Below are 22407 nucleotides of genomic sequence, written 5' to 3' on the forward strand. Positions count from 1 at the left end.
AATTATATTTCATGACGTATACTCACCTGACAAACGATAAAGTTTGATATACAGATAAGGTGATGATATATGCTGGTTGTATTTATGACATTGAGAGTGACAACAAATTGTTAAACAGTACGTTAAAACGTCCAAACCAACGTAGTTGTTATTCCACCAAATGCGGAATGACTTTATAGATTAATTTCATTCACGCTAAACACATTACCACCATGTCTGTGACTAATAGAATCTTCCCCTACCTTGAGGGTTTGACAGAGAAATCTCCAACCCGAGGGGTGATGTTTTTTGATTGTCTAACCCGAGGCTTTGCCGAGGGTTAGACAACCAAAAATATCCCCCCTATTATTTCAGTCACAGCTCCACCGACAGTAGTCTGCCATGTTTGTAAACCAAAAACACATGTGGGGTATGCATATCGTCATTCACTTTTGATGACGTCACAAGTACCGATGACGCATTTTAATGACGTCACCATTGAACACGTGCTAATCGGCACGAGGCTATCTCCCCTTAGGGGGTGACAAGCTGATATTTCCCGGCTAAAACGGGAGACACACCTGTGAAGGGTGGGAGACACACCTGTGAAGGGTGGGAGAAATTGTTGTCAAATTTGCTGAATATTGAAACTATACTGATGAATTTACAGTACCATAAAAAGTACGATGACTTAAATTAGGAATTCACTAGATTGCTGAGCAGTTTATAAAATATACTGAGAATGAAGATTAACAAGACAGTTTACATAAAAGCAAACAATTGGTATGTTTATCAAACTTGATAAAAAAAAATCACCACAAAGTGTTTTATCAAACAAAAATCAAAGTGTTACAGCACCCTATACGGTCGGTAGCTAGTAGTACAAGCAAAACCGCTTGACTTACACCTTGCAGTATGTTTCTCTTCCTGTTCCGAATTTGCTGCTTATTTGAGCATATGATATGGACCTATGAATGGAGCATGTTGTCATGTATGGAAAATAGATAATCAAATCATGGCCAGTAATCACGGACAGTCAATCATTATATGAGAGAAATTTGAATTTTGAGACTGAATAGAAAATAAGCTAAGTAGTATCTTCTGCAACAAAAGGATGTGGATACTGGATATAGACTTAATTTTATCCTCACCAGCATTTAGAATCATCTAGTGTTGTAAAATATGACTGGTCTTTTAATACGGCTTAGTTATTATGATACATACACTATTTGAGGCAGATCCATGGTAAAATGACGGTAAGTCTTAAATATCTGGCACCTGGAACTAAATGAAACAGAAAAAGAGTCCGGGAAGTAAGGGCAATTTTGTTGAAACTAATATATACCAGTAGATATGTCACAACATAATTATGGAGTCTCTTCTGAACTGTAGACGGACACTAAGGACATCGGCTAGTACCAGACTAATGTGCCATAGGAAGATTGATCTTTCCCTTGGGTTTTTCACATACAGTACGTAAATGAACACTTAAGATACGTTTGTTTTTATTCCTTTACCTCAAGTACCACTAATGAGACGTAAATAGCTATAGTAAGCAGTACAATGTTAATTGTATTTGGCTCTATACACCGACATACTGAGCATCAACATATTGAATTTAAATAGGTGTCTGTATTTCCTTAATTCTCATACCATCGACCAGCTACCAAAACACGGTATCACGACAACACTGGTAATCTACGGGTATGTTTTAGAATAGAAAATCACCAGACAACTGATCAGCAACCTCAAGTGCTTTGCAAACATTTCCGCAATCTACACCATGGACATTGATAGGGTCGAGGCCACCAAACCATAAAAAGAATCATATCCTCCATGAATTTTGTTATGAACCAGAATGTGGAGTTAGAAAGAGTCATCAATACTATGAATATTGATAATTAACGTAACGATATTTACGCTATGAATTATTAGCGTGGCATGGGAAAAGTAATATAAATATTGAGTACTCACATAGAGTGGCAGCAATGAAGTGCCGTAAAAATACCCACCATCTATCTACTCATGGGCATTGAAGCGGCTTAATGAAACCACGAGAGGACTGGTGATGTACTCTACAACATCCATAAACTAACAATATATGGGTCCATTAAGGACATATCGTCTGCGCTTAACATTAAAATTCCATCATCAACCCCGGTCATTATGGGCATATGAGCTGTGTGGAGAATGACCATCTGCACTATGATCATTGATATGGCATGACATTGATATCGTAATGAGATGAATTATCATGTACTTTACACATTGATAAAGTACCAAAACACGGACCCATGGAAACAATAGTTGTCTACCCATAATATCATAATGTCACTAAGAACACCAAGAGCATCATATGGAGACATCAGATAAACACTATATCCGCGCAAAGTACCGGTTTAGAGACTTTGAAACAATGATCTCTTCGTGTTCTCTATGAACATTAAGTTTCAGTGAGAGGATAGAACAATGGAGTGAACGGTCTTTTGTAATCATTTACGTAAAGTCAGGATATGTAGTCCTGGACAGACCGACACGTTATACATGTACAGTACAAACATTAATGAATATCTTGCATTGTTGCTTACATACATGTACATGTTTATTAGTAATTGGTCAAGCGTTGAGTAGAAAACACAAACAAGTATGTTATGTTATACATCGTCTATCAACATATCGCAGTACCATCTGACCACTTAATGACATGGTGCGGGTGATAAGACATATACATTAATTAGATACCAAGTTTGGTAAATACTTGAAAGAGGAACGTAACCCACACAGGTGATTACACCTATAAAAGTAGGTAATGTTACAGTATGAACATGAATTACACTGCATCATACAGCTGTTTCTGCCTTCTAGGACTCAGCGGTGATGCTGGTGTACATCTGTAACCCAAAAGTTCGGAATCTAAACTGCCTTAACTACTGTTGCAGCAGAGGGACAGGTGCGTAACACCCCTTAGTTGGTGACGTTATAGACACGGAAATGCTTGAAAGAAAGGTTGACGTACGGATGCCGTGCCATGGTATGCTTTGTTTGCAGGTATAAACGAAACAACCATTGAGTCTATGAATCATGGTTTATTAATTAAGCCAATAATTCTCAATAGTTCATGTATAGTAAAACATTGCATCCCTAGTAAGACATAATTATACTTGGGATATATTTTCACTGGCAACTATGTCCAGCTTACAGTAGAACTACATAAAACATGGATAAAGCATGCAGTATATCTCACTTAAGATAGTCCATTATCAACATATTCGTACACTAGCATTCTCTACATTAATATCATAAAAAGGTATCACACTATTCTTTTGTAGTGAAAATCCTCAAAAAAGGCTAAAAGGGGAAAACTTTTCTTAAAATTTGACACGAATATCACTGCATATAAAATTCAAAGTTTGGCATGAAAATGAACATGCAAATGACATGTACGGGTAAACGTATTGAGTGGTTAGTGAAATTAATTAACTTCGCTGTTTAAAGCATAATCGTTTCCATTTCCATTAAATTTGGTCCCAGTGGGCGAATATGGTAAGCATTGTGATAAGGCATATTTAAAAGCATCCCCTCTTCACATTACATTGAGTTGGTCAATATTAACTAATTCTAAGCATGCGCATCGATTTCATCCTGTCTACCAATTCATGCACGTGTCGATTTAATTGCTAAATTCACACTAGGCATACAAACTTAATAGCTACATCATGTATACATATATCATGTGCAAATACAACATATCTTTGGTCAAATGAAAACCGGGTCATATTGTTCGAGTCATAAGCCTGTGTAGCCAGTTTACCAATGCAATCGATACACCTTTATATGGTCACAGGCTCCTAAACATGGCAATAGACTGTATTGTCATGGCAACCGACCATCTTACCATCGCAACAGGCTACATTGTCATGGCAACCGACCATCTTACCATCGCGACAGACTACATTGTCATAGCAAACGACAATCTTACCATGGTTACAAACTGACAAGCCTAAAGATCGTTGTTACTTTGGCAGCAAAAACATTGTGTCGAATAACGATAGCACGACACTGCTTTACCCTGGTTTGAACAAAATTGGAGTTAAATGTCCAATGTATCAATAATAATCTGTTGATCTGGCGATGTCATAGAGCAAGTCACATTGCTGTGTCCGAGTAATTACACAACAAAGTAACAAACCAAGTCATACAATGCAGATATCACATCATCCAACAACCTTTATACCACGTTATCATAAACATATATGGTGCTATCACGTGACTATGTAATGGAGATATCATCGAAGAGTTTGGTGTCGATAACCAACAATTATTTCTCTCGAAATTTAAACCACACACACTACAAAAGGTTGGAAGCTAATTTTATTTACCCACAAAAGTTAATGCATGTACTGAATGATAATAATAGCACATTTGCACCAAAAAAGACTGACAAGAATACAAGCAAGATAGATTCATAAAGATGAAATTAAGTTTTAAATCAAAGGCGAGGGTATTCAGAGGATCTGGATATACTAAACTCTTAACATACAGCGAAACAGTAAAACGATGTAGGTAATTTTATTTACAAAAATGACACCCTTGTCGTTAAAAGAAAAAACAACATTACTTTATCAGTACAGCATATAAGCACTACAATGCATCCTGGTACTTACAGGACTCACACAACTAAATCATTTACTTTATGTTATTACTAAGCTTTTGAGTTAATAGCGGTAATATTTGAAGTTCAACACTAGCGATAACTGTCTAGATTCACAGATAGATACCTGACAAAGGCTTCAAAAGGCATTTTTTGTTGAGTTTAGTGGCATACAAGAGCGCCTGCAGCCGTCTGCTTTTGACAACCGGTGAACTTACTCGGAGGCTCTGTATTAAACCGGAACAAAGTTTAGGTAAAGATTACAATCGTATGAAACACTTGCTGATTGGCTGATTTGGTTGTGTGAGACCCTCAACAACTGTTCATCTACGACCGGATATCTATAAAGTGTAACATTCTAAAAATGTACAAACTTCTGACTTAGGTGAATTGTAATATATATCGTTAATGTCGACGTAGTTTTAGCTATAACATATTTTGTAAAGAGTTTGTCTTTTACTGTAATGTATATATTAATATACGGTTACCTATTAAAGAACTCGGTAATCAAATACAACCATTGTCGTGGCTTACTCTTTAACAACAATAACTTGATTTAATTTCAATTCGAATGTGCTGACCAGTTGCAGAGCGTAACATCTGTGTGGCTAACTGATGAGAATGTAATCAATACTTTTCCCATGTTTTAGTATCTCACTACCCAGCTGATACTACCCAAAACCATACGTTGAACCAACGAAGAAATAGAAATAGATATGCTACCTTAGACATAGTACCTCCTATGTTTTGTAAGAGTTATCACATTTGAGGATATACGCGTCCTTACACAATTATACCAGGTTCGAGTTAAGGGTTAGCCTCATCTCTCTTCATGATATACGCTACCTTACACAATTATACCTGATTAGAGTTGAGGGTTAGCCTCATCTCCCTTCAGAATATACGCTACCTTACAGGATTATACCTGGTTAATGTTAGGGGTTAGTCAAAAACAAAATTATATCTGATAAGCGTTAAGGGTTAATGCCTTTAAAACTGCAAATATCCACTATTTCACAATTGAGTGGGCATTATCCACAACGCGTTCCTTCAAAAGCGTAACAAATTAATAAAGTGTATTTACATTTCCATATTAGAATGGAACTCTTTAAAAAAAATGGTAAAATTTTACAGCCAGGTTACATACACAATCGTCTCTAAGTGACTTACAAGAGAACCTCGAATTTCGATAACAGTGGAACATAGTCTATGCTGTCCCTTTGGAGTGGATATCAACACTTGCCTTTCAGAACACTGTAAAGGTGTTACGGATATCCGGGTGTCATATCTAGCGACAAATTATATATAAGACTTGAATAGGAAATAATATTCACGCCAAAACTCCGATATAAAAGAAACCCCCACGACTAGAAATGTTTAAATGGTTTTAAGTGTAGAAGAAACTAATAACAAAACATTTTAAAAAGTTAAAACATTATATGCTACAGGTAAACATTATATGTTACAGGTAAAGGAATTCAGCCAACATCGAGCCAACAGAAACACTGACTGTGTAAATCTCACGACTAGAAAGCTTTAAGCTTTTCTAATACATGGCAATGCGTATGATATAATCAGAAAAGCTGGACATTGGTTATAATAACAATGATTTAGTATTTACATAATAACAAAGCGCTACACGTGCGGTAGACTACAGTGATATATAACCGATAGTTTGTATGTGTCAAACGATACAATCACTAAGAAAGAACAAGCTATAAGTAACAAATAACAACGTGCTTTCTAGCAACACTTTACCAATAATAACTGCGGGTGGATGGAAGATACGGTTTACCTAGGTGACTACCTTAGTAGAGAATTCAGAATCAGGTTTCCTTCATATTAAATTGTAATAGTAACATAAAGACCTACTGTACACGGCAATTAAAAATCCTTATTGGCTTCTAGGAGCCATGTCAGTGTACTCACAAGACGGGCCTTTTCGTACAAGAAACATCACTCTATTAACAGGGAAGACATATTTCAGTGCCTGACAACCTAATAATAATATAAGCCGACATTATTCTGGTAATACCGTCTTCACTTTCCTTTTAGAAATATATACAACTATTAGAGAGAGGAAGACGAAGGACTGAAAACAGCACGGCGTGACCGTTGATCTAAAATACTTCATTTATATCGTGACCACCTCTCACCTTGAAACAATGCACGTGACTATGAAATATCTCTAATTCGCGACTTTTCTATCTTGTGAAACAACATAATGACATTAAGATGCCGATTGTAACACTTGACATTTACATGTTGTGCCAAGTCTGATGTTGGCTGACCATGGCGGGATTGTGTAGCATAGACTCCATTGCGGGGACAGACACGGGCGGAAGCGGTGCTATGTGCTGGGCGAAGTTTAGGGCATAAGCGGCGTTGTAAACTTCCTGTTCATGCGAGGTAGGTGCAGGCAAAGAATGAGGTGTAGGATGGGGAGGTGGATGGGGCAGGTGTTGTGTATGCATCGGGAGAGGAGACAATGCGGATGCAGGGGAGTGTGTCTGGTGCGAGGAGTGTGACGTATGCGGTACTGAATACACAGCTGACAAAGGCAAGGTCTGGGCAAGGGGCATTTTCATGGCGGCAGAGTGAGGAACACCATGGGGAATCGATAGCGTTGTCGAATGTTGCGTCGATTGAGATATAAGCTGCACAGCGGTAAGGGAAACCGGATGTGGCTCAACAATCGATATCTGATGTGGTGAAGAGAGGGCAGCCTGGGCCGGAACGGAATGCTGATGTGGCAGAACTTGTTGGAGCTGCGGATGGCTAACGACCATGGAGTCGGGAGCCGGCACATGTACAGTCACACCGTGATTAGAAGGGTCTATCTCAACCTCAGAGCTGTGGTATTGCGTATTTTTGGACGATGAACCTGTATGTGTCATCATGTGCTTCTTCAGATCTTTGGTGAACATGAATGACTTTTCACAGATGTGACACGCTTTCGACTTATCTCCCTTGTGGTTCCGAACATGTGTGCGAAGGTTGCTGCTGTCGGCAAACGACTTGCCGCAGATCTCGCACGAGTAAGGTTTCTCTCCCGTGTGAATCCGAATGTGACGGTCGTGGTTATGGCGCTCACGGAACACCTTGCCACAATGTTCACACTTATGTGTCTTGAATGAACATGAGGCCAGTTCCTCGGCGCTCATGTGCTGGGCGACCATATGTGTCTTCAGGGAAGACTCCATCTTGAACCCCTTTCCACAATGTTTGCACATGTGTTCGGGATGCTCTGCGTGAACAGACTGATGATTTCGAAGATGAACAGGACGATGGAACCTTTTCCCACAAGTATGACACATGAACTTTTTAAATGTACTGTGAATGATTTTATGATTCCTCAGAGTGTCTTTGAGACGGAAGGTGGCATTGCATATATTACATTTATACGGTTTGTCGCCAGTATGAACCCCGGCGTGGTTGGCCATCTGTTTCTGCGTGCGGAACGCCTTACCACACTGGTCACAAATATACGGTTTCTCATTCGTATGCGTGAGATAATGCGAGTCCCGATTTCGCCGCTCGAGAAAGCCTTTGTGGCATATGTCACATTTATATGGTTTCTCTGGTAGGTGTATTTTGGCGTGTCTCCTCAGACTCTCCATTGTGTTGTACCTCTGACCGCACGTCTTACAGATGTACGTGCCTTTCCGGTCGTGTAACTTCCGGTGTCGATACAGAGCCACTGGGCTCAGGTACTCTTTGCCGCACATTTCACAAGCATGACTCTCTCTGTGATTATCATGATTCTTTATATGGATTCGATAGTTCCTCAGAGCTGTGAATTTCTTTCCGCACCGTTCACATGTGTACCATGGCCGACCAGCCTTGGGTTGGATTTGGACTGGTTCGAATGGAGGTTCTTCCTTCTCGATGTAGTGAACAGGTCCACTTATTTCCTCCTGTTCCCCCTCGGTGGCGACCAGCTCCCGACTTTTGTTCAGAATCTTCACATCATTTTTGTGACAATTTTCGTGACTTTTAAGAGAGTAATATGAGCCACAAGTTCTACCGCAGATACTACACTTGAAGGATTCAGCATTGCCTTTCCCGGGTCCTTTGTCTCCGTGGAAAATGATGCCGTGAATTTTCAGTCCGCCCTTGCTTTTGAACGACTTCAAGCAAAGGTCGCACTTGTACGGCTTCTCATTAGTGTGTCGCATTATGTGTTTGGCAAGATTGTCTGAATCACGGAATGCCCTGCCACAAATGTCGCATTTGTATGGACGTTCATCAGTATGTGTCAACATGTGACGTTTTAAATTAAACCTAGTTTTGAAAGCGGCATCGCATGATTCACATCCATATTTCTTCCCTCCTTTATTCACATTCAATATTTTTCCAACCGGAATCGGCAACGTTTTCTTGGCCATGTTGATTTTATGAACTCTCTTTTTATGCCGGATCATTCCGTCTCTAGTTTTAAATTTCTGGGCACAAACGTCACAGTTGATCCCCCTTTCCTTCGAATGCGACGCCATGTGTCTATCAAGTTCACTTTTGCGGTTGAAACTTTTTTTGCATCGAACACACGGGTGGCTGGTTTTAGTGGCATGGTCTTTGACGTGACGCGCCAGAGTCAAGTAGCTCTCAAACACGACTTGACAGTGCGGACATTTGTGAGAGTTCTCCCCCTTGGCGGTAGACCTGGTATCACGTCGATACTCCGAAGATTTCTCTCCTGAAAATAGTAATATATATTCATATATATATATATCAATTTTAAACTTGTATTTCACAGTGTATATACCAAATATTATATTCACATGCCCTTCATCATAAAAACAAGTATTCTATTACAATACAATACACACTGTACAAGGATATCAGTCAGCATTTGTTTAGCTGGATATTAACCCCCAACCCGGGAACCAATTTGAAAGTATCTCAACGAGGTTCACACTTTGCTAAACAATGACACTTTAATTGACCTTATCAACTGGCGTTGATGCAGTGACCAATGCAATGAAAACTCCACCATGTCTTTTCAGTGATATTTCAAAATCAAGATCTTATCTGGAATGGTTCTACTCGTGGTAGTTTATTTTCCGGGAAAGTTGTGATTCTAAGATATTTGTTTTTTAAAAAGAGAACGCTAAACCGCAGTGAAATTTCGTCCGTTTTTTCGGCCATGATTAGAACCCAAATTGGTACACTGAATATCATAGGCTATGAACTTGTTTTTATTTTTAATTAGTTGATGTGCCGATAAATGAACTACAATTGTATATCGACATTCTACATGTTTATATTATCCAAGTTTATGGACCAAAAATAAGCATTTCGACATGACTTTAATTAACCCCTTCTAAGTCCTCTAAAACATCTTTCACAAACTATTTTTCTGGTTTTCTGACATGTTTAATTTGACGTCATTGCGTACTCTTAAAATGTCGCTGGGAAACAAAACTATTTAGTGGATATGATGATAAATATCTCGATGGTGATACCACCAGAGGAAAATACACAAATGTATTTATAAAGTACTATATTCAGGCCATTGTCTGACCGTGTACCAATTGGGGAAGCGTGATGTCACATTTTTACATTAAATCAGCTCAAAAAATCACAAACTAAGGAGGACATGCATGAATTTATTTGTAATGCAAATAAAACAGCAGCGACAGTGCTTATTCTACATCAACTAATTCAAGTACATGTATGTATTACACCAAAAGGTAGTCCACAGTGTACATGGTACATGCAGACAACCATCAAACGTGTATTGCTTTTAATTCTAATAATTATTATTATAACTAAAATATTTTAAAAACGATACGTATCCTCGAATAGGGAGGAACAAAAATTCATAAAAAATATCCATTTCATTGAAAACATTTGCAGAAAAAGAGCACATACAGGCCACAATTGAGTAACAAATATACCGTACATGTACTACATGTAAGCATTCTAGTCACTACTACCAATCTGACACCAAACAGTATTTTGTAATATTTATCTACCAAGAATGATATAAAATGTATTCGAATAATGAAACAAAATTAAAGGCTGAAAGCAATGTTCCTTAACATTTTCAATTTTCTTTCAGAACAGTTTACACAATGCTCTGCAGAAATGTATAGAATGGGATACTCAAGTAAAGCAATATCTTGTTATCTAAATCACATTAAAAATGAGAATATCAATAAATGTTTATATTCATAGCTACATATGGAGATATTATATTTCACAGCAGAGGAGATTCAAATGAATGATCCAAACAACTTTAAGTGATCACCTGGTGTAGATATACTACCTAGTGTAGAAGGATTCATGTTTACTGGGTAATCAACACATTTGGATTTACTTTAGTTACAAATTAGGGCAATTGGTTTTGTAATTCCTACCATGCACAATTTACCTTGCACCCACTCCACAAATATTAATGTTAATGTAATTTTACCTCCACCCCATATACATGTCTTATGAATTATAAGTGTTGAAATTTGGGTCTTGTAATTACAAGAATCACAAGACCACACAGTCACCACTCCGTCCCCACTAGCCTTAAGATGAAATAACCTTATACACCAAGTATTCAGTATTGAAATCCTTGCCATGATTACGGTATTACAACATGTGATTGAGACAATCAAGAGCAATCCAAAATACTGTCTATACAACACTGAATACCTATATACCTTGGTATGTGAATATAAACTTTATTTATTTTACAACAATTATGAAAAAAGTTATTTCAACTTATATTAATCTCTCTTGTTGGCCGGGATGTTAGCTAGCGGGGGTCTTAGTGTGGGAGGAAACCGGAGTACCCGGAGAAAACCCAGGTGGTCGGGCAGGTGACCCCAACTTTTTCACGTCGGATCGGTGAATCGATCCGCGGCCGCCTTGGTGAAAGGCAAGTGTGCTATATCCACTGCACCACCCGACCAATGTGTAGCTAATTTGAAGTTTGTAACAGATTGCAGTTCAGTACAAACTTCAAAACTACATCCCAATATGATCTATGCAGAATTTTCAGGTATTGAAATCGAAAACTTTGAGAAATATGTTTATACTTTTTTGTAATCTGATAAACAATATGATGAATCATGTAAAGACAGTACAGAGAAGCCACTAACCATCAGCTATCATCATCATCGTCATAATCATGCAATATGGCAGCATTTTTACACTACAGTAGCTAACACCTAATGCATGTATCCCCTTTTTGGCCTGGCAAGGAACATTATCATGAACATCAAACTCAACAATTTGTTTCACTATGGCAAATTTATTGCATCAGTCTTCTTGGATTCTTATTAAAGTATTCATGCTTAAAATAAATGTTAAAATACATTGAAATAAACTTCCTGACACATTATCTAATAAAACTGGCAAACATCACATCGACTAAATATATATATTACGACAAATACAGTATTATTTCATGACACCTTTAAAATAACTAATGCAATAAAATAATATGTTAAAATTCAGTAGGATGATATTGTTGATTATCCTGAAACATGTAGTTACTCAAGTATACTAAGGGTGTGAGACATACCCTGCCCGAGGTTTCAAAATATTTTACTAGCCTAGGAATATACATTTGTATGTAGTTTTGGTGTGGAATTGGTAAAATGCTTAAAACTCTGCCCATTAAATTATAACAGCTAGGGTTCAATATCTGAATTCGTCATAGGAGTAAACACCCATAAGAAATAAGTGAAAATGAAATTTGGTCACTTCTCAATAAAAAAATATAAAAAAAAATATGAAACATTGAAAAGTTTAATTGATTATTTTTCGGTGTGTTGAAATAGGGAAAACAAATTTCGTTTAGTACATTTTGTAACAGGTGAACAGATTTTTATTACAGGGATTGTCTCCCTTTGCCCATATTTTTGTTTTTGTTCGTCCAGTATATTAGTTTGTAAAATAAATTCACATTGAAAACACTTTTAAGAAATTAAAATGCCAGGTAAAACACTCTATACAAGTCATGTGTATGAAATAGTAAACCAAGCTTGAATACATAGAATAGAAGCATGCATGTACCAGCATGTATCGTGAGATATTTAAGCATTCTATTCGATAGGGGAAAACTCTTAAAGAGCATACAAAAACGTTCAGTAATTTTCATATAAACAAAGTAAGATCATGACAGAAAGATTATCGAACATAATGAATACCGATGTACATCTTAATAAAAAATGTTGCTGAATCTTTTGCTTATGTTTAAAAATCAAAAATCAATCAAAGCAAATATGGCAAAAAACCCAAACATCAAATTAAAATGCAACAAATTATCAGCAGTATTTTGTAAATTTGTACTTTGTGTACAAAAGCAGATACATCAACAAAAATGTCCCAAAAATCAAAAATATCCCAAAAATCAAGCAATTCATCACATTATAACATAATAGAATTTTATCATATGTCTGTTTTTCTTCATGTAGATGTTAAATATACTCAACACACATCTATCAATAGTTTTTAATTGCCGAGGTTTCTTATATATTTTTTAATTTTCTGTAAACAAAATTTCAAGGGGCCTGAAATTCATGAGATAAACAATGTCAGAAATGTTGAAAGCTAAAATATTACTACCAAACAGGTTAAGTCTGTAGTTTTACCTTTACACAGTTGTTGGAATTCAATATTTTGACAGTTCAAGTTTCTATTCACTCATATGAATGTATCATGCCTGACATCTTGTGATACTACAAATTCAACAGTACTAAAAATAACATCCAATTCAACCTGTTATATAGTAATTCCTCTGCCACATTATTTTCTCAACTCAAAAAAGTTGCAGAGTTGCCTTTATTGTGCTGAACTATTATATATGTTCGAGTCAATATTTCCATAATCATGTATCTCATACATTCTACAAGTAATATATGGATTGCTTTGTCTCATGTATACAGATTTTTACATTCATAAATATTGACATGTTTGGTAGATATTCTGTCACTTTTCTTGTAAATACTTTTACAATGATAGTGTGGTCCCGATGATCAATATTTAATCGGAAAGGCAACCGATTCCCGACAATCGATTATGAGATGTCAACATCGATGATTGTTTTCAAAACCGAAAGTGCGAGTTCTACTTTCATTTTCACTAAGAGAGAACGGAAGTTCTATGTCATTTTACCCTTAACTATAACATCTTACCAATCATGCTACTTAAACATAATTAATTGCTAAAAAAAAGTGTTAGGGGTTGCTTGAAAGTTGAAATTTCATTGGTAGTATTAAAGAAAAAGCAATGTCATTGTTAAAAAAAAGTAATATTTTTTTAAGGATTATGTAACGGTAGGCTAACTGATTAATAATCGAAAATCGGTCGGTTGACACTAACAGATTATATCCGATCATCGATGTTGAAATCTCAACCGATTCCCAACACTAATAGATGACTATCCTGTTACATATATACACGTAGTAGGTTATTATACTGACTAGATTGTTAATGGCAGTACTATATGTATACAATACACAAGTATTATAAATAGGGTGCATTTATTTTCAATATGTAACACAGAGTAATATATGATAAACCATACAATGTACATTGTATATATGTATATGCAAAAATGTTATACATAACTATGTCCTTACAATACAGTGTAACAGATAATGGCATATAATAATACATTTAATATTACAAAATTTTAATGCTTTACTGCATGTTTAACTATAAAAAGAAGATTCAGTGTGCATGTACATATTTTGTATACCATACATAGTATGTAGTTCATGATTATGTACACTGTATATACTGTATATTAATTACATTGTACATTTTGCATACACTTAATAGCAGTGTAAATGAATTGGCCTTTTACTAAATATTCATTCCAATGGACATCAAATACTAAGCAATTTGCAATGTTAATGCATAAGCATAATAATTCAATATTTTGTACAAATTACACATATATAACTAAAATAATGCAAAGCATGTTGTCTAATTACATGGTCATCCATGTCTGGTGTGTGATTGGGTGTGATGAGGATGGCATAATAGACTCCATATGTGTAACAGCTACAGGGGGTAACGGCTGCAGATGCTGAGGAAAGCTGAGAGCAGCATATGCAGTGTTTAATGCCTCCTGGTCAGCAACACACATGGCTTGCTGCTGTGGATGTGGCTGGGGCAGAGACTGGGGGAGTGGTTGGGGCAGGGGCTGTGGGTGTGGCTGTAAGATGGACTGAGACATGGGAGGAGCCACCAAGGTCTCCTGGACGACCATCTGGTTCTGTATACTAGGGTTGTGTAGCCTTTCAGTCATGTCCTGATACAGAGGCTGGGGGTCGTTGTCGGAGTGTGTCAGCATGTGCTTGCGCAGGTCCTTATTAAACATGAATGATTTGTGGCAGATGTGGCATGCCTTTGACTTATCTCCTTTGTGATTTCGCACATGAGTGCGCAGGTTGCTGCTGTCAGAGAATGCTTTTCCACACAACTCACATGCGTATGGTTTCTCACCCGTGTGCATACGTAGATGTCGGTCGTGATCTTGACGTTCTCTGAAAATTTTTCCACAGTACTCACACTTATGCGTTTTAAAGTTACAATGTGCCAGCTCCTCAGCTGTCATGTGGTGGGCCACCATGTGAGTCTTCAGGGATGTCGCCATCTTGAATGCCTTGCCGCAGTGCTGACAGACATGTTCCGGCACTTCCATATGAACTGATTGGTGATTCCTTAAGTGAGCAGGGCGGTGAAACCTCTTGCCACAAGTATGACACATGAACTTCTTAAAATCACTGTGGACTAGTTTATGATTTCTGAGTGTGTCTCTTAGTCTGAATGTCAGACCACATGTGTTGCACTTAAACGGCCTCTCTCCCGTGTGTATGCCCTGGTGATTTTTCATCTGCTGTTGCGTACGAAAGGCCTTCCCACACTGGTCACAGATGAATGGTTTCTCCTTTGTGTGTGTCAGGTAATGCGAGTCACGGTTCCGGCGTTCGATGAAACCTTTGTGACAGACACTACATTTGAATGGCTTGTCCTCTAGATGTGTCTTGGCATGCCTCCACAGGCTCTCCATGCTGTTGTACCTCAGCCCACATGCTTTACACGTGTATGTACCATCCTTGTCATGCAGCTTGCGATGCCGGTACAATGCAGTGATGTTGAGATATTCCTTTCCACACAGATCGCAGGCATGACTGACACGATGGCCGGCATGGTTCTTCATGTGATTCTTGTAGTCCCTGTTACAAGTGAACTGTTTATCACACTGGTCACACCTCAGCAAATTCTTTTTGGCTCTCATCCTCAAAGTCTGTCCATCTTCTTCGGTACCAATGGTCTCTATCACAAACTTCTCCTCAATCGGCTGTGTGATGTCAATCTCTAAATCCAGGCCTGATGATGACAGATCTTCAGTTGAATCTTCCATATCAGCAGGTTCATCGTTTATTTCAACAAATTTTCCAGACTTGCTTAGAACTTTTTCGTCGTTCTTGTGACAGGCTATGTGGCTCTTTAAAGCGTAGTAAGATCCACATACCCTTCCACATATGGCACACTTGAAGCTGTCGCCTTCAATCTTACTGAGACCCTTGTCCCCGTGGAACACAATGTGGTGTATCTTCAGCCCACCCTTACTTTTAAACTGCTTGTTACAATCATCACATTTGTAGGGTTTTTCTGTACTGTGTCGAACGAGATGTTTGGCAAGGTTGTCTGCCCCTCGGAAGTTTTTGCCACATATTTCACATGCAAATGGACGTGCGTTCATGTGGACCATCATATGACGCCGTAAATTGAACCTAGTTTTGAAAGAGGCCTCACAAGTGTCGCAGTCAAATGACTTTGGTTTATCAACAGTTTCTGATTTTTCAATTGTATTTTGATGAATGAACTTTTTGTGCTTGGCGACACTTTCCATTGTTTTGAATTTTTTATCACAAAGATCACAGGAAACGAGTCTATCTTGGGCGTGGGTTGCTTTGTGTCTTTGTAGTTGGCTAAAGGTGGCAAAATCTTTATCACACTGTGAACACATATGTTTCTTACTGGACCTTGAATGAGTTGGAAGGTGTTTCTGTAACTTTGCCATCGTTTTAAACCTTGATGAACAGTAGCGGCAACTAAACATTTCTCTTGGTTCTGCGAGTGCAATTTCCTCCGCCATTTCGGGTGTCTTCACATCAGTTTTTTCATCAGTTTTTTCATCTGCAAAAAGGAAAAAGAATGACGAATAAGCATTCATTTAAAATTTTAAGATGTTGTACATAAGTTTTTCTCACACAAGTCTTCTTCCAAGAACATAAACTACATATGTTGTGCATAGATACATTTTGCAAAAACGTTTTGTACAATAGTCTATGAAGGATGTTTATTGCTGTTTATTGCCAGGAGAAGCTACAATATAACTTGAATTTTAAAAAATATTATCAGTAAATTGAAACATGCTTATTTTACAAAAAAACATTTTGGATGCAGCATATGAACAATTTTTACAAAATTCTTTTTTTTCTAGTTCAAGGGAGATAACTACCATACCATACAATGTGATTAAACTCACCTGAGCAGATTTTGGCTTTACATCCGGATAAATTCTTTCTCGGTCTTCCCAACACCTTGTAAATATCTTGATTTCGCAAATGTTACATCACATTTCTAGTTTTAGTTTATATGAAGCATCCAACATGCAATTTGTCACATTGTAATTGATGTATTGTTAAAAGAGCAATGTTTGACTCACATAAATGAACACTGGCAATGAACATCCCTGATTGTTGATCACATATACATGTATATACGTAAGGGGAAAATAATGCCAAAATTGGAGAGGGGAACTCGCCAATATTCGGCCATAGAAAAGGCCTGTATATATCCAAGTGGTCATATAATACTTATATTCAGGTATACACTTCAAACATAGGATTGATATCGTAGACAAAAAGCCTCAGATAACATCATAGTATAAGTAAAGGGTAAATGGGTACATCACATACTGCTATAAAAACCTGTTGTAACACTGACTTATAGATATTTGTAATCTGTTCAGCTGCATTTTGTATGGCTACATGTACAGTAAACTGTGATATTATGGCCTAGCTTAGTGTTGAGATGTAATTACCGATACTGGTCATTATATAGAAAAGGAGGACGTGTTTATCTATAGCTATGAAAGAGGAAAGAATCAAGTTTTTTTTTTTAAGGATCCATGTCCCACTACACTGTATTTTTGTATATATATAGTAACCTCCCCATAACTTCTATTTGGACATAACTGTTGACTCGGTAGCTCATACCAGTCTGAAGTCAAGGGTTCAAATTCCAGTCTAGCTCTGCTATTCAGAACTCTAGATCTATTGTTGATTATATTATCTTTATTTCATCTTCATTACTTTTACTTCAAGTCCTGTAAAATATGGTTTTCTTTTCAGAAATGATTTATCAAAGCTTTAGTCATGCGGCAAAAACAAGTTTCCAATAATGTTTTGGCAGTGGTACGTATACGAGGATCCTTAACCTTTTCACCCCTGCAGACCATAATGGACTCATCCAGATCAATGCATGGTAGAGTCTATTAAAATTACATAGGGGTGAAAGGGTTAAACAAAATAGCTTGGGGTGGCTTTTCAGCCTTGCATTTTAACATATAGTCTTATATCATCAATAAATTGATTTGCCTAGTAATAAATAATGCTTTATTCAGTAAATACCTTCTCCATTCTTTGTGTTGTCATCTACTGCCACACTGGTACTGCTCTCTGCTTCTTCTAAGTTTTCCACTTTCACAGGTGCCAGCCTGAGTTTTATCTTCTTTAATGGTGTTTTAGTCTTCACTTCCTTGTCCGGCCCACAGGGTTTGGATGCTAGCTCTATGTGGAAGTCTTCATCTCTTTCATCCTCATCACCGCCCACATCATCTAAAGCAAAGTCTTCCTCATCATTGTCCTCGTAACTGTCCTTGTATGTGACAGGGACTTTCCTCTTTCGTTTTGGTCTTCGTGAGGTTGGTGGACGGGACACACTGGCTCTTGTTACTCGCTCTGGAGCCTCTGGAGTTGTTTGGACATCAGAAACATCGTAATTGTCTGAATGATGAAAATACAAAGGATTTAGAGTGTAATAATTGAAATTTCTGATACAATAGTTTCATACCATCAAGTTGTAATATTTATAAATTCTTTAAAAAAATGCCTCAAGACAGACTATCTATATTTCAATTTCCTGTTTCAAGATCAAACATAAGGTCAAATATCAGTCCTCAGTTGCTAGATAATGTTGGTTAAGTTTAAAGAGTTTAATTAGTGGAAAGTTTTAATTGTTGTCCGTATGAAGCAAAAGCTTTCAAAACTAACTGAATTATCAAAATACATCCTATCTGTCTCAACAAATCTAAGTGAAACAATATCAGATGTTCTTTTATTTCTTGAAGTCATATTTTGAAATCTTCCGTAACCACTGGCTAAATCTAACCAAGATTTCAGCATCGGGGACTGGAGTCTGACCTCTACAATGTACTGTTCCTGATCTCAAATGTTGTTAAATGTTCTTAGACTTCATGCTACGTACCTACCATGGAAAGTTAAAAATTAATTTACTAAATAATGCCTTTTACTGCTTTCTGATTGAAACATTTACATTTATCAGCCTTTAAATGACAAATACTCAAAAATTCTAATGAAAACTCTTCACATTTTATTATCATTGTTGTCTGTGTCTGAAGTGAGTAACCCTTAAAACTCTTAAAACAAGGTAAGGGTTCTAAGGAATGATACATCGTCATTTATCATAATCTAATATGGAAAATATTAAAGCCATATGCATTTTGGTCTCTGTGGAGTATATAACATATAGATAGATATAGAATGTGTACCATACCTTTACAGAACTGTAGGAAAGTATTGGTTATATCTTTGCCATACAACACACCCACACTGGAGCCAAAGTGAGCCACTTTGCCCTCAGAAATACTGGCCGTCAAAATCAGGGACTCCTCGCCCGCCAACTTCAGCTTTTCACACTGTTTGTAGGAAATTAAATTGTTTTATTTAATATGCAGTCACAGTTATATAAATAAATTATTAAAGCCAGAGTGCTAATTTATTAACCGAGAGAAAATTATGTATATGAACTCTAATCAGCATTTATAAAATTTATCAAATTTGTGAATCTCAACATGAAGTTTTTTTCACTTTTTTTTTTTTTTTAATTTGTAGTTGAGTCAAAGATCAACTATTTCTATTATAATCTGTCAACCATATAATTAATGAAGCAAACACATTTGAAAATTGCCAAGTCTTAACTTTGAGATTTTCTTTTGATCAAAATAGGTTTTTAAACAAGAAGTACTATGCATTTGTCTAATAATGTGTAGGTTCAACAGCATATAATCGAAAACATACAATACAATAGTTCATAATTATAACTCCTAAGCTGGCATGGAGGTTTTATCGGAGCCGATGCATGTGGGATATTCAATCAAGGTGTATCCTAGAGTGAGGACAAAATTGGACATATGGTGTCCACAATATATGTAAACACTGACAAAAATCTGATATTTTCAATTAAAATCTGTGACAACAAAATTAAACTGACAGCAGTGGAATTTTTGCTGTACATGTGACTACAGGGTTTAGTACATGTGTGTATATATATATATATATAGACAAGCTGTTTATAATGCAGTGATTTATTTACCTATTTTCAACAGGGACCTGTGCCTTGTGTCTTTGGGACATTATCACCCGGACCAAAAACATGATTTGGGGTTAAATAAATTTAAGTAATTTTGTTCTGCAACTTTGTTCAGAAAATACAGCAGAAAATATTTAGAGGACGGGGCATTTGTGAGGCACCCAATTGCAAATTCATTGAGAAAAATCACTGCATTGGTATCAAGTGAGTGGTATTACGCACCAGTGCTTCAATGTCCTGCCGATAAAGTTCCGCCATCTTGTCAGACTATGGCTCCAGCCCAAATCTGTCAATTTTGATGTCACCCCAAAATCTGAAACAACATATACATGTATATAAATACATATTTTTAATTTGGACAAAACACAAATCAATAAAACATGCTCAATTATATCAGTAATTAAACATTACTTTGCAAAGAGACTAGCCATGTCATTGTACAACAAAATACAAAACTAGTGCAGAACTTACAATATTAATTAGACCAGAGATGTTAATTATAGTTACAGAGATTGAAACTTGTATGTTTAGGATTTGTGTTACTATATATAGTCATGTGCAACCTGCATGACGCCGCTGAAGTGAAAAACTGTATAAACTTAAATAGGTCCCTGTTTGACAATATAATAAAATAAATTGCTCTTTAGTCGATTGATCTGATCTATAGTACCTTAGTTTTGAAAGACGGTGTTGTTGTAGAACCATATTTCCCAAAAGCACCAGTTGCATTGTTCCAAAATAATATACCGTAGACAGCCGTGACAAGAGACCCACAATATATATATAGAAGTTAATTTGTCCTACCATTCATGGTCGCTACACAATTATTATTATAAACAAAGCAACAGACATCGGTTATTAATTTTTGCTATTGCCCAACTCTAGAGTGGCCACTCGAATTTGCTGTTAACCTTTTCATTGATTCTACTTATAGCCCGAGCTTCCTCTGGCCCTAACACCAGACTTAGACAATTTGACATATAATCATCTAAATGTCAAAATGTCCAAGTCTGGTGTTAGGGCAAGAGGAAACTCGGGTTAATTCTACTTATTAATCTCGTTTAGAGTATAATATGATTTGCTAGCAATATATTCGTCAGAAATGAGAGTTATACGATACCACTATATGACATATTGCCAACATTAATTTCGAAATTGTTCCTTTTTCGTTCTTATATTTATGACGGTAGGAAATACCGTGTGCACCGGTTGAACGACCTTGAATCATCACTCCAGCAGCTACGTGCGGTTAATAAATACTTGCCTGCGTCGTCCATTGCGGCGCACATCACTCGTCCGTTACACTTGAATTTAACAGTCAATTTACATTAAAATGTAACCTCTTAGTCAAATACGATACCTCGTACTATAATGCCAACATCTAAAGTGCAACTTACCAAAATATAAGCGATATCCATGCAATTAGGAAAACAACTGGCTCTACATTTATCTGACGAGCACCTGCGCCAGCAATATGGCGGCAGTGACTGGTGGGTGGTTCCCTATTAAAAATTAAGCCCCTAAATAAAAGTTCCGCCCGGATTTAATATGTTTAATGAAAAATCGCCTATGTCTTTTATTAATTTTATTGAAACAAATAAGGAATTTGTTACCGATTCCGTGTCATCGTTACGAGACACAAACATAACACACGAAAATAACAACAAAAATAAAAATGTAACTGGCCAGTGTGGGGGTCGAACCCACGACATTCGCGTTATTAGCACGACGCTCTAACCGACTGAGCTAACCGGCCTTAGATACCAACAAGGAGAAGTATTATCTACATTATCCAGCTACATTACTTACACTCTATTGTATAGACTCACCTAAGTCTTAAAAGTATATATGCTTTCATATATATTGGAGAGTAGTGGATCATGCCACAGACAATGTTTACACTACTGGTTTTGCAAATGGAGATGCCACGACAAATGAACTATGCACTATTAATTGAATATTCGTGTCAATTGATATAGATCTGATGCATATAGGCCTAAATACTGTAATTTCCAGATAGGGAAGGGAAGTTACTCTGGAAGTAATACCCAAATACAGTGTATTGTATAATCAGTTGTTTTTTTATTTTTTTATTTTCATTTTCAAGGAATTTGTTAACGAATCCGTGTAATCTTTATGAG

General features: G+C 36.9%; 1 protein-coding gene and 1 non-coding gene across 2 annotated transcripts; both read right to left on the reverse strand.

Annotated features, from left to right (window-relative positions):
- Positions 1-3050: 3050 nt before the first annotated feature.
- Positions 3051-21757, reverse strand: LOC110446790 (zinc finger protein 91-like). Its single transcript, XM_021492109.1, has 7 exons — positions 21664-21757; positions 20489-20579; positions 19451-19592; positions 18286-18660; positions 14572-16786; positions 11665-11675; positions 3051-9326 (listed from the first exon to the last, which is right to left on the reverse strand). The coding sequence occupies exons 2-7, from the start codon at positions 20522-20524 to the stop codon at positions 6889-6891; spliced, it is 5217 nt and encodes a 1738-aa protein (XP_021347784.1). The 5' UTR covers positions 20525-20579; positions 21664-21757; the 3' UTR covers positions 3051-6888.
- A 191-nt stretch (positions 21758-21948) lies between these two features.
- Positions 21949-22022, reverse strand: Trnai-aau. Its single transcript has one exon. It is a non-coding gene; the product is annotated as a tRNA-Ile (tRNA).
- Between the last annotated feature and the right edge of the window lie 385 nt (positions 22023-22407).

Source organism: Mizuhopecten yessoensis, unplaced genomic scaffold (genome assembly GCF_002113885.1).
Source record: "Mizuhopecten yessoensis strain PY_sf001 unplaced genomic scaffold, ASM211388v2 scaffold2995, whole genome shotgun sequence".
NCBI classification, from domain to species: Eukaryota; Metazoa; Mollusca; class Bivalvia; order Pectinida; family Pectinidae; genus Mizuhopecten; species Mizuhopecten yessoensis.

What these genes read in the sequence shown, in the direction of transcription:
- LOC110446790 (XM_021492109.1), bottom strand. Translation starts at nt 20,524, where the DNA reads ATGGCGGAACTTTATCGGCAGGACATTGAAGCACTG. An exon ending in TTTCCTACAGTTCTGTAAAG is followed by an intron (nt 18,661 to 19,450) that starts GTATGGTACACA and finishes TTCATCATTCAG; the next exon opens with ACAATTACGATGTTTCTGAT. An exon ending in CAACACAAAGAATGGAGAAG is followed by an intron (nt 16,787 to 18,285) that starts GTATTTACTGAA and finishes TCCTTTTTGCAG; the next exon opens with ATGAAAAAACTGATGAAAAA.